Below are 11,706 nucleotides of genomic sequence, written 5' to 3'. Positions count from 1 at the left end.
ACCGAGACATTCAATCCAGGAACCCCTGTTAACAATAAGTGTTAATTAGGTGTCAACGATAGCCATGTGATGTGAGTATCAGTCACATGGAGGCAGGGCTTAAAAGCCTGAATTTTGCCTGAAACTCTCAGACTGAAGAAGTCTTTTGGAGAAGAGACGAAACGTTTCATTAGAGAAGAACCCGTCCAGAAGACCTACACAATTTTTTTCTTTTTTATTTAAATGATTATTTTTCAACAGGTCTAACAGTATTTGGATCTAAATCACACTGTTGATTTATGATTTAATAAGAGGGCACCATTACTTTTCCACATGGGCCAGGTTGGGTTCGTTGTTTTCCTCTCTTAATTAATAAAATCAAAACTGTAATTTAGCTTTACTCAGGTTATCTTTWTCAAAGGTTCTAAAAAATGTTTGCATTTCTGAAACATTTAAATGTGACAAACAGCAAAGCTAGAAGAAATCTATGAGGAAACAAGTACTTGTATTTCCGCTGTAGGCTGTAGTTTCTGTTTCATTTCATGAAAATATGCTGACCTTGTGATGAACAACCATAGAGAAAGCCAAAGGAAAGTCTTCCTCTTCTTTGCTCAGTGAAATTGGAATGTATTTCCTCTCTGACCTGAATTTCCTGTAACAATGTTGCTTGTCAGTAATTATACAGTTTACCACTGTATATTCATAGTTATTTCAGTGCTATCATACCATACCTGCAGTCTTGGGTTTCATTAATGTAATACTCATCTGGGATCTGAATATTTTTGTGGAAATCTCTGGTGATGGTCAGTAATTTGGCCTGCTCAACTGCCTCCTGCTCTCCCTGCAAGATTGCTGAACAGTTGCAGACTTTCTCTGGGCCACCATCGTCATCGGTATATTCCAACAAGCTGCGGCTGTGGATATCAGCATGTGTCCTGCCTGCGGTCAGCTGACCCACTAGATAAAATGTCCACAGAGATCCCAGCCCAACTGTGATCTTTAGAAACCATGTTAGACAGCCTCGTCTCAGAAACCGCATTATTTTACGAAGATTTCCTCTTTGATGTTTGCAAAGAGGGAATTCCGTAAGCAAACCAGGTGAAATGCAGAGCTTCCTACAGTTCAAAGTTCATTTTTTTCTTATTAGATATTCCAATTGTCCTGGGAGAAAAAACACAAACAAAAAACATTATGTTTAATCAAAGCTTTGTGTAGCTAGTGCTTGAAGAAAAACTGGTGTCAAACGTCATAACAGCTTTAAAGGTTTTACATGGCGTTAGTTAAGAACACTGTTCTAAGAACATCTGCATTCCTCAACTACACCCGTAAAACTGGTTGTTTTACACGACATTCACAAAKGCTGAACTTCCTCTACGTAACATTTTAAACAGGTTAGGTGCTTGAGGTTTTCAAAAATTAATAATGATTTTTAGCCACAGCACTGAACACCAAGCTATTGTTCCAGTTATTGGTACATCTTTTATATTGAATCATTTTTTTCATTCATTTCATTAAAAACAACATAAATTCAATATAATTAAAACACAAATCATAAATAAATGAAAGGCAGCAGAAGACAAAATCTTATATCTGCCCCTTTTCTCAGATAAAAATCAAAAATAAACTTCAAATTACAATTACAATTCTATTTTTYTTAAAAGAAAATGGATTTACTATGTTAACGTTTAGTCACAATGTTAAGCTTGATGTAAAGTGTCTGTTTTAAAAGATAATGACAGAGTAGAACAAATACATTTAAACTACAAAGTTTTTTTTTTTTTCAAATAATCAAGGGTAATCTGTGAGCTTAGATCATGGTGTTAGGGCAATATCATGGCATTTTTATTGGTAATGATTAAATAACACAGAAAAGCTTCTTACCTCTGTCAGATGTACGTTTTACAGTGAGGATTACTCATAAATGAAATTCTTTTTGCCTCGTGCCGGTTTGCTCAGCTCTCAGTTACCACACCTACAGTATGGCACTCCTCCAGTGCCAGTCTCCAGTGGCTGTCAGTGAGGAAACAAATTCACAAACAGGTCAGCTGTTCTCCTTTGCCACCAAATACTTTTAAACTACTGAAAATGATTTAAGTCTACACCTAATCTCTTAATGAATTATTTTTCCCACTACAGAGGCCACTACCCTCTATCTGACTGYGACAAAAGGTCGTGAGGAGATAACAGGAGAAAATACACCTGAGCAAGKCTACGCTCCATGATCACACCGACCCCCTGGTCCTGAAGTCCTTYGATCCCAGCTGTCTAGTGTCCTGCAGAGTCTTCAACACGAGTCTGTTGGTTATTTGGAAAACTTCTTGCTTAGTGTAAAGAAAGCCACCCAGTCAGTGCTAAATGATCTGATGTCAAATTCATGAAATTTGACCTGGAGGGGGGTGATCCTTGTCTTGATTAGACAACTTGCTTTAAAGGAGAAGTAGCATTTCTAWGACATGGTGAGACCTGCTGTGATCGCTTTTCATCATGTTAAATCTCATGTGAGCTTTGACGACCATTGTTTTATAGGCTGAGTACAGCTTTTTGAGGTACCAGTTTAATATAATCATGAGATAAAAATTAAGATAGTAAAAGGAAAAAGAGTTACAATAGTGTTTACCATTTGGTCTGTGAGAAAACAGTTTGTGCTACTTTCAGGATCTTTAAAAGGATAAAAAAAAAAGGTCTAATATATGAACAGCTTAACAGTCAATGCAGTTATAATTTCTAAGAAAAGTCTCATTTCTAGAATAGTTTTTAATCTATGAAGTGTACTAATCTAACTTTTCTTCCTAAAAAAATCCATAAACTTGACAACAGTTGGTCTAAGTGATGCGTTCATTTTGGTAYATCTTTATTTTTTGTTGCAGCATTAAATAAAGTTTAACAAAAYTCTGCTTGTTACCATCTAATAATATGGGAATTTGCATTTCATGTTGGTTGGTTCAGTGTKCAGAAAAACAGTTGCAGGCCACATAAACTGAGAAACACTTTTGGCAATSTGAGTGCAGCTTTTGACAGAGACACTTTTAGTGCCGTGACTTCGTTGCACCCCACAGCTACCACCACTAGGAGGCACCATAGACCAGGGGTGTCTGATCCTGGTCCTCACTTCGCAGCTCTGACACACCTGRTTCAGTGGTTGAACTATCTCAAGTTTCTGTTGAGGCCTGTTATTAACGTGACTGATTAAAAGGCTTGTATCACCCATTCATTAAAATCAGGTGAGTTTGAGCAGAGAAACMTTTAAAATATGCAGAGTAGTCAGGGACACCCCTGATTGTGACTGGAAAAGTCCAAATTGGACCTCTGTGCCACTGTTATCTGGAAAACAGAATGTGCAAATTGAGGTAGGTTAYAGATAAATGCTATATAAAATATACAATGTCACTTCATTAATTAAATATTAAGTAATTTATTAAATCTACCTAATCTAAACAGTCAAAATTGATGATTTAATTAATATTTTTTACAGAATTTTATATTTATTTTTAGTCGTTATATTTCCGAAAGCACCTGAAKGCAACTTGTGACGCCCTCTTTGGTCACGTGGTCATTAACGTCATACCAAGCTTTGCCGACGCAAATTTCACATGAAACCGGCTGCTGGTTCTTGGTCGGTTTTTCCAGATTTTCTTTTTTCCCCTCATCACTCGAGGTTTGGTAAAGTCGAGACCAGAGTCTCCCTACCTTCCTGTCCTGTATAAACAGCTCCCCGGGATACGTTTTTAGGGAGTCTGTGCCTCCGATGAAGCTAGTTAGTTAGCATCGCTAGCATAGCTGGTGAACTTTCACCGTCTGTAGTCAGTGACTGGGAGTTCAGCAGTCAGACAGGTGAAGYTAATAACGGTGCAGGTGGACACCAGGACGAGAAGCTGAACTGTTAAGAGCAGGTTTTATTTGTCATCTCGTCCGAGCACGGTAGTTGTGCTTTGTTAGCCATCCCGACTTCCGTGTGTGGTCATTCTTCTGTCGAGGTCATTCAYATCTCCATCCAAAGCAGCTGTTCCTGGACACGAATCATGAAGAGCCTCCCGTACTTCTGTCGAGGGCAGGTGATTCGAGGATTCGGGAGAGGAAGCAAAGAACTCGGCATTCCCACAGGTGAGGCTAATGAATGCCTTTCATTCCGGTGTTATGTGTATGCAGATAATATAAACACACGGTGCTACGCAGTTAACGTGAGTTATTTTTTATTTAATTTATTTATTTTAACCGTACTGAAAAAAACTGAGCTCTTTGTGGATTATTTCTTTATTAAGACATCCAAATAGATTCGTCACGTATTATATAGTTTATTCAGACTTACACAAATGGCGCACATTTTAGGAAACAGCAGTTATGTTTTTAGCTAAGGTAAAGGTGAGTTACGTAACAGGACTAGTTAATTTTTTATGTTAAGAGGTTTGTGTCCTTTTTTTAAACGAAGCCATTAATGTTCAATTTATTGCTAATTGAATACACAAATCTGCAAAAAAATAATGTATTCAGAAACACTAAATAACGCGTAAGTTGTTTTTCAATCACTGTWGTTCAAAGTCTTTTTAGTTTGCATCAGTTTGGTAATGGTAAGCTACATTTACAGAGACAAATAGCTTTATTTGGTTGTGAAATAGCAGAAATGTCTAATAATAAAAATATGCCTTTTCAGAAAGCGTTATAATAACGAACATTGAAAATGTTTTTCTATTTAAATTCAGTTTTCTGATATAAAATATGCAAGCTCAAATAAATCAGCAGSAGCCAGTTTTATTGTTAAAAAACAAAGTACAGATTATTGTTGCTGCTGTCTGAGATCATTCTGAAATATTTTAGGGTTTTAATTCAGTACATTGTGTCTAATGTTTTAATTAGTATATTGTGTCTGATAATGTTTTAATTAGTATATTGTATCTGATAATGAGCAAGTTCAGTTTAAAATAGATCATCTAAATCAGAGGTTCTCAAACTGGGGTCCACAAGAGGTATCTTGGGGGTCCTCAAAAAATTTCACTAAACTGTTAATTTGGTTTTTATTTTTAAAAATGCATGGAAAACAATGAACTAATAAAACAAACATAATAAACTTAATAAAAATATGTTGCCATGGCATTTAGGGGTTACAATGACAATAAACTATCTTTTAAAAAAAAGCATGGGGTTTATGGGGGGTCCCTGGAATATTTTCACCCTTGCAAGAGGTCCCCAGACCCTAATAGCTTGCGAACCCCTGGTCTGAAGCTATGGTCAGTTTTTAAAGTTAAACATTTATGTTGTATTTATTCCTAGAAWCACTTTTTCCATAAATCACTTTGACCTACTGTAACTATCAGCCAATCAGTTCTTTTCATCTTTTTACTCATTAGTATTTATTTTCCTCTTTGCTTCCTCTGATTCTTCTTTTGGTTCTCCAGCCAACTTCTCTGAATCAGTGGTGGACAACCTCCCAGCAGATATCRGCACAGGAATCTATTATGGCTGGGCTTGTGTTGGCAGTGGCGACGTTTACAAAATGGTGATGAGCATCGGCTGGAACCCTTACTATAAAAACAAGAAGAAGTCTATGGTAAGCAAGATAATGAACTGAGGAGAACTGTTGGATCAATGTAGCTGTTYGCTTGATGAGATTAATTACTGGGTTTTAACTTTAATTCATCTTAATCTTTTTGTTTTTCTTTCCCTGGAGTTAAAAAGAAGAGAGAACTCATTTAAAATTATTTTCTTATTGATCRTGAGCTTCATTAAAATGTTTTTAAAAGCCGTTCAGACAAAAGCTGTGAGGRAAATGTGACATTGAACATGTATGTAGTTTGATTTAAAATATATGTAGTAATGTGTAGCCTCATCTTGGCTTATTACTTTATTATTATTTTAAAACATGTTAAAACTAATAAAAACCTAACTAAAAATGAATATTTTTTGCAGGTGGAAATATTAGAATCGATGGATAATTTAGAAGGGTAATGATTAAAATAAAGACAGACTGAGAAATCAAGATAACCTGCACACAGGATGTCTGTTGGCTGTGATTTAGTTCTTGGAGTAATTTTAGATGTTTGGTTTGACCTCCTCAAAGAGAAAGATCTTCACAAATTAGAGGGAAATCTGAGTAACTCTTTTAAAAGATCATGTTTACAAAATCAGTTCATTAATGCTGGTGTCTGCTGTCCTGTTTGTGTAAATAAATTATAAATGGTTTATGGTTCCAGGAGACACACATAMTTCATAAATTCAAAGAGGACTTTTATGGGGAAACGCTGAGTGTCGTCCTGGTGGGCTACATCCGCCCAGAAAGGACCTACAGCTCACTCGGTATGCCTTTTAATTTAAATTTCCACCCTCCGTGACCTGTTTGTTAGACTTCCATCAATCTTTCCTCTGTAACTCTGCGCTTCAACAGAAGCGCTCATCGCGGCGATCAACGACGACATCGAGGAGGCCAAAGTGCAGCTGGAGCTCCCCGAGCATCRCAAGCTGAAGGAGGACAACTTCTTCACCAGCACAACCAACTCCTCTTCAGCCTCAGCCCCCACCACCGCCTCCACGTCACAGACGATCATCAACGGTCACTGACAGCCGGCTGTGGTTTCAGCAAACACTCACACAAACCAGACCACCGGGAGGTTTATTATTAAACCTGTCAGCTGTTACTMTGGCTGCAAATCCCCTTCATGAACAGCCTTTCCATTTTTCTTTTTTTTTTCTTTTTTCTTCTTTAGTGTTTCTGCCTTAAAGAGCTGCTTCCATGGGCCTCTGTTGCAAATTGCTTAGATTAATTTAACAGATTAACACGGACACAAGCAGGTCTTCTTTTGTTCAAATATGAATAAACAATGAGCCAAATAAACTCATCCCTGAGAATATAAACAAGCAAAGAGTTAGTGCTGCAAAGCTTTTTAACTTGGATAGTTAGGAAAATGTATCCGTATCTGTACCAAACAGAAGTGCCCATTTAGACAATATTTGTGCAACACTGATCTTACTCATCACTGTAAAAATGGTACTTTAAAGACCGTGTAAAGTAAATGTAAAGTAAAATGTAACATTTTCTTTTTTAAACATAAATGTCATAAATGCATTGTTGTAAATGAGTACGMATTCTCTCAACTGTAGATATTTGAATAATGGAGATATGATTCAATTTGTGTAACAAAGTGTGTTTCAGGATTTTTTTTTGGGCGTGTCTTAAAGGGCAGCCTCGTGATGTCACGCAGTCGCCTTCAGTATAACCCCGCCTCCTGTTGCTCTAATGGAAATCAAAACAAACATTGTTTCATCGGTTACAGGAATGTTCWGGGTCGTGGGCGTGGTTTGAGCTCCCCTAGAGGACACGCCCCCAGCATTCCAGACCACAGCTAACTGATTTTTTTTTTCATTAATTTAACACCTAATTTTATAAGGTTAACAGTATTTTATTAACAGTATTCAAACTTGGCTGGGTGATTTTTAACACATATTTCTGTGGTGTGACAACCTCAGAACACACATTTCTTTTTTACTTTACACGGTCTTTAAGTATGTACTTATCCAAACCTGACTATTAAAGTTTCATGTTCTGTAGAGAAGCTGTCTATAGAGCGTTGATCACAGGGCTGGTGGCGCTCCGGCACCGTGCCGGATCTCTGRCTTAGCATAGCAGCGTCAAGAAAAAAAAAATGTTTCGACCAGAGATTTAACAAACATTTCTCTGGACCTAAGAGAGGCACAGCTGTCACTTTAACACACTATAGGCCTACTAGCCAGTCAGAAATGGGGTGAGATATTTACTGATTCCTCCACCACCTGAGAGAGACGAGCCGTGCAGATGGATGCTAAAGTTAGCTGAACAGGAGCAGAGAGAAAATCTCAAACWTCTACATCAGAGCAGAGATTGCAGTCAAGGTAATGAAGTCAAAATTATATCAATGCAGCCAGTTTTCTTTAAGCTGCTGCGTGGGTTTTGAATAAAGTTTAATTGTTAAGGATGGAAAATGTAAGAAGTTTTGACTCTTTAACCAACTGCCTTGGCTGTCTTTGTGTCATCAGCTTGTAAGGTGATTGAAGATGGACTTAATTTGGTAATAAACCATTAATAATTTAAAATGTGGGAAAATAAATGACCTTTTTTAGACAGCAATGTTTTTTAGGTGCATGAACATGAATTTTACCAGTAAAATGTCTGAACTGCAAAATGTCCATCCATTCATAATGTACGTACATAAAACATTWAGATTTTTGTTGAAGCTGTTCCAAAAGCCTGTAAGAACATATTCAGTGTGTTTTTAAGCCTGTGTGACTGACAGATGATATCAGGGTAAAACATGAAGTGTATATTTACTGGAACCCCTGTAAAAATGTTTAATTGATAATTTGTGAATTTGGTTTTTAGGCTTTAAAAATATTGTATTTAATATATTAATGTTACTCAGGCAGTAACATTTAATGTTATATAYGTTGGCATATTTCCTCTTTTTGTATATTTTGTTTGAAACCACTGAAATGTAACTGAAGTCATCACTCATGGTTCTTCCTCAGACCTGTGACAGATGTAATTGTCAGAGCCTTGGCATTTTTATTCACTACTTTTAGGATTTAGTCTCATTTGTAGCATTAATAATATACTGTTTAAATACAAATTACAACAGTGTAACTGCAAAGTTTGTTCTGTTTTGCATCATTTTCAAATCATAAAGATGTTTCCAAASAGTGTGAGTTGTAATGTTTTATCTTTGACAAATATAACAATTTCTTAAAAATAATGAATTTGTCACCGATCTGCCATCATCACTATCAGCTGAAGGAATGGTGGTTTGAGCTCCATGCTGTACAAAAATCTTTTTTATGCAAATTACCTACAGTAGTAATTTCATAGAAAGTTACTTTAAAAATATGTAACTAGTTCATATCAAATAAATATATATTCATAGTCTGAACGGGAAAAGAATGCAAGAAAAACTTGTCAAAAGTTCTTCAACTTGTTTATCCTTTGAGGCCAGCTGCTGCATTTCTGACTTACAGACATTTGTAAATCCTTGGTTTTAGTTGTTCAAGTTAATGTTAAATTCAATAAGACAAAACACAGACATAAGAGATTCCAGATTTGAGCTTTATAAAATGTTTGTTAAAAGATATTTGGACTGAACATGATATTCACAATAGTTCTGTGTTGGTGTGAAACTTAAGAGACGTGTTTTTCAGCCCTGGTCTTCAAGGCACACAGCCCTGCATGAGGTTTCCCTGCTCTTACACACCTGATTCAGATGRTTAACAGGCTTTTGTTGAACTGCAATCAGTTACCAGCTGAAATCAGCCGTGTGGGAAACATCTAAAACATGCAGGACTGTGTGACTTGAGGACCAGGGTTGATCTAAGCAACAAAATGTTTGGATCAAAGAACTGAGAAACTTGTTTGTATCAGAATAAATTGAAAACATTTAATTCAAATGATGTTTGAAACATTAAAACTTTATCCCAAAGAGCTGTGGTGACACTGGACTAGTTGTACTTTTTATTGCAGCTGAGGAAAGACAAACTGTGATCATGGAAACAAGTCTGGCTGCCAGGTGTCTGACATTTATTTAATCTTTTATGGCAGGACAAATATTACTGTTTAATTAAAACTGGTCAATAACTGACCACAGACTTAAGACAGCATATTAATAATTAAAGTGTTTTAATATTTTTAAGGATGTTTACTGCCGCCACTATTTCCAAATGAATAGAAATATTTTACATTTTTTATTTTTTATTTTAAAATACAAAAAATTCAAAATAAGTCTCATGCAGGTTTAATAAAATGCTTAAACAGAAACATTAAGTCTTTCAGTACAACAATAAATACTCATGTTTTCATCTAAATGAGTAGCTTTCATCATCATATTCCAGCTCATCGTCATCATCATCCAACAGTCCATATTTACCTTTTCGATACATCGACCCATCTTTGGTCATGTACACTATATCCTCATCATCATCCTCYTCATCACTGTCCTCACATTCAGCCATCCTGTCGCTGTACTCTCCAAAYGAAGAGGTGTTGGGCTGAGGCGTGRAGCTTTCGATGGTGTCCAGCTTCACGTAACCTCCAGCTTTGGATTTGGGCAGCTTCAGTCGAGCACTGAGGAGGAGGAAGATTCCCATTCCCACAAAGAGGATGAGCAGAACAAAAGCCGTGGTGACCAGTTTAGGGGTGCTGCTGCCTGAACCTTCATCTGTCGTCATCACAAAGTTCACCCCCAGGGTGCACTCCTCTGAAAAGAATAATGGAAAGGTCAGAGTGAGTAAGGTGAGTGACAAACAAAACACTCAAAGCCTCCTGGAGTTCCACTGATCAACATATTCAAGAATATTTTTATTATTTTAATCAGTTTTGAAGAGTCATCTCATTARACTTTAATCAAGAGTTTCCCAGCTAAGAGCTCGCAGCTGCTCTTTTACATCCAATCATCAGCATTATATCCAAAATATAYGTGACCCAYTCAAGGATTCAAGGAAGTTTTATTGTCATTYGCAATACACAAACGTGGTGGAACRAAATTCTGTACCCAAGGTCCTGGTCTATCCAAAGCAAATGTAGATAATAGAGAAAAATATCACAAATATCGAAACGAGGATTAAGTCAAATTTGGTCAAAATGACCTAATTACATGTTCAGATTCCTGGTTTTAAATGCTATATTTTAATACCTGGATCATTCTGRTATACGTAAATCCATATATATGACTTAATTTGTCTTGTTGGTTATGATAATACATAAATATTTGGTCTGAATCCTAATTTTATGTAATTTTAATGAGGAATTTCTTTTATAAAGAGGAAACCTCAAATTATATTTGAATACTGAGATTTCGCAGCTAAAAAGAAACACAGCTTTGCTAGCTTACGTGGAAAATCTAAAAATTTTAAGTCATTTTTCCTCAAAATCAGTTTTTTGTTGCTACARCTCAAAAAAATGCTTGAAATTTTTGTTTTATGATTATATTTCAGACAGTTCATTTAAATGATACAGAATTTATTCATTATGTTTTGACAAAATGCAATTTTTGCAAACATTTTAATCAAAACACTATATTTGCCTATTTCTCTATATCCCACTTTTTGACTTAATCCTCGTTTCGATGTGATGGGTCTCATWTTTAGAAATAGTTTGGGTCATTTTGTGCAAGAACTAAAAGTAGAGCGATACGTTTTAAAAAGAAAATCAAAACCAAGCTTTTAAAGTTTTGCACCTGTTAGTTTACTTTGGAAGTGCAGTAAGAAAGAAGGTTGGAAGTCAGTGAGAGAGAGAGACAGGAGCAGAGAGAGGAACACAGAACAAGTATTTTGTATTAGATAATCTTGTGATGGCAATTATATTTGTAAATATTAAAATGATGATATCAGATGTGATCTGTCTTTTTTTCTTTCCTCACTTTCCAATCTGTACTTCCTATTATGTGACTTTTAGTCATTTTGGCAGTCCTTTTTGTCAGGTGTGAGCTTTTGCTGCCATGAGACCCTGTCCTACTGRTTAAATAYTGCWTTAGCACGACAAATACAACTTCAAACCTCCTCAAGTACATTACTCAACAATTATTGCACATCAAGAATTCYTTTGCAGCTTGAATATTGTGCACACTGACACTGACTTTTTTTTTCATGTTGTGCAATCCTATTAGACTCAAGCCATTTTGTTGGGTGGTTTGCCCACATCACCATTTTTCAAGAAAAGATCCAATAGCTCTGCAGTGCAGTTGATTTATGACATAGTTCTGCTCAGACTATGTACGAATC

At 36.2% G+C, this 11,706-nt stretch overlaps 3 protein-coding genes across 4 annotated transcripts in view; 1 reads left to right on the top strand and 2 right to left on the bottom strand.

Annotated features, from left to right (window-relative positions):
* LOC106523801 (beta-1,3-galactosyl-O-glycosyl-glycoprotein beta-1,6-N-acetylglucosaminyltransferase) overlaps positions 1-2,244 on the bottom strand; it is a 5,591-nt gene extending 3,347 nt beyond the window's left edge. The window contains exons 1-4 of the mRNA XM_014017357.1: positions 2,179-2,244; positions 1,861-1,989; positions 711-1,140; positions 538-631 (exon numbers count right to left, since the gene is read on the bottom strand). Of these exons, the coding sequence (XP_013872811.1) occupies positions 538-631; positions 711-1,018 (402 nt within the window). The 5' untranslated portion in view covers positions 1,019-1,140; positions 1,861-1,989; positions 2,179-2,244. The remainder of the gene's footprint in view (positions 1-537; positions 632-710; positions 1,141-1,860; positions 1,990-2,178) is intronic.
* Positions 2,245-3,177: 933 nt separating this feature from the next.
* Positions 3,178-8,641, top strand: rfk (riboflavin kinase). 2 transcript variants are annotated; one of them, XM_014017378.1, is made up of 5 exons: positions 3,178-3,200; positions 3,980-4,080; positions 5,370-5,521; positions 6,165-6,267; positions 6,356-8,641. In XM_014017378.1, the coding sequence occupies exons 2-5, from the start codon at positions 3,999-4,001 to the stop codon at positions 6,526-6,528; spliced, it is 510 nt and encodes a 169-aa protein (XP_013872832.1). In that variant the 5' UTR covers positions 3,178-3,200; positions 3,980-3,998; the 3' UTR covers positions 6,529-8,641. The 2 variants fall into 2 exon arrangements, with proteins under 2 accessions (XP_013872832.1, XP_013872831.1); XM_014017377.1 differs by lacking the exon at positions 3,178-3,200 and adding an exon at positions 3,228-3,326.
* An 844-nt stretch (positions 8,642-9,485) lies between these two features.
* The window catches only part of pcsk5b (proprotein convertase subtilisin/kexin type 5b), a gene marked incomplete in the record, with an annotated part of 79,677 nt that continues 77,456 nt past the window's right edge, over positions 9,486-11,706 (bottom strand). Inside the window, 1 exon segment of the mRNA XM_014017337.1 lies at positions 9,486-10,184. Within this exon segment, the coding sequence (XP_013872791.1) occupies positions 9,784-10,184 (401 nt within the window).

This window comes from Austrofundulus limnaeus, unplaced genomic scaffold, assembly GCF_001266775.1.
Source record: "Austrofundulus limnaeus strain Quisiro unplaced genomic scaffold, Austrofundulus_limnaeus-1.0 Scaffold166, whole genome shotgun sequence".
Taxonomy (NCBI): Eukaryota; Metazoa; Chordata; class Actinopteri; order Cyprinodontiformes; family Rivulidae; genus Austrofundulus; species Austrofundulus limnaeus.
This window is presented reverse-complemented; position numbering and strand designations above follow the sequence as displayed.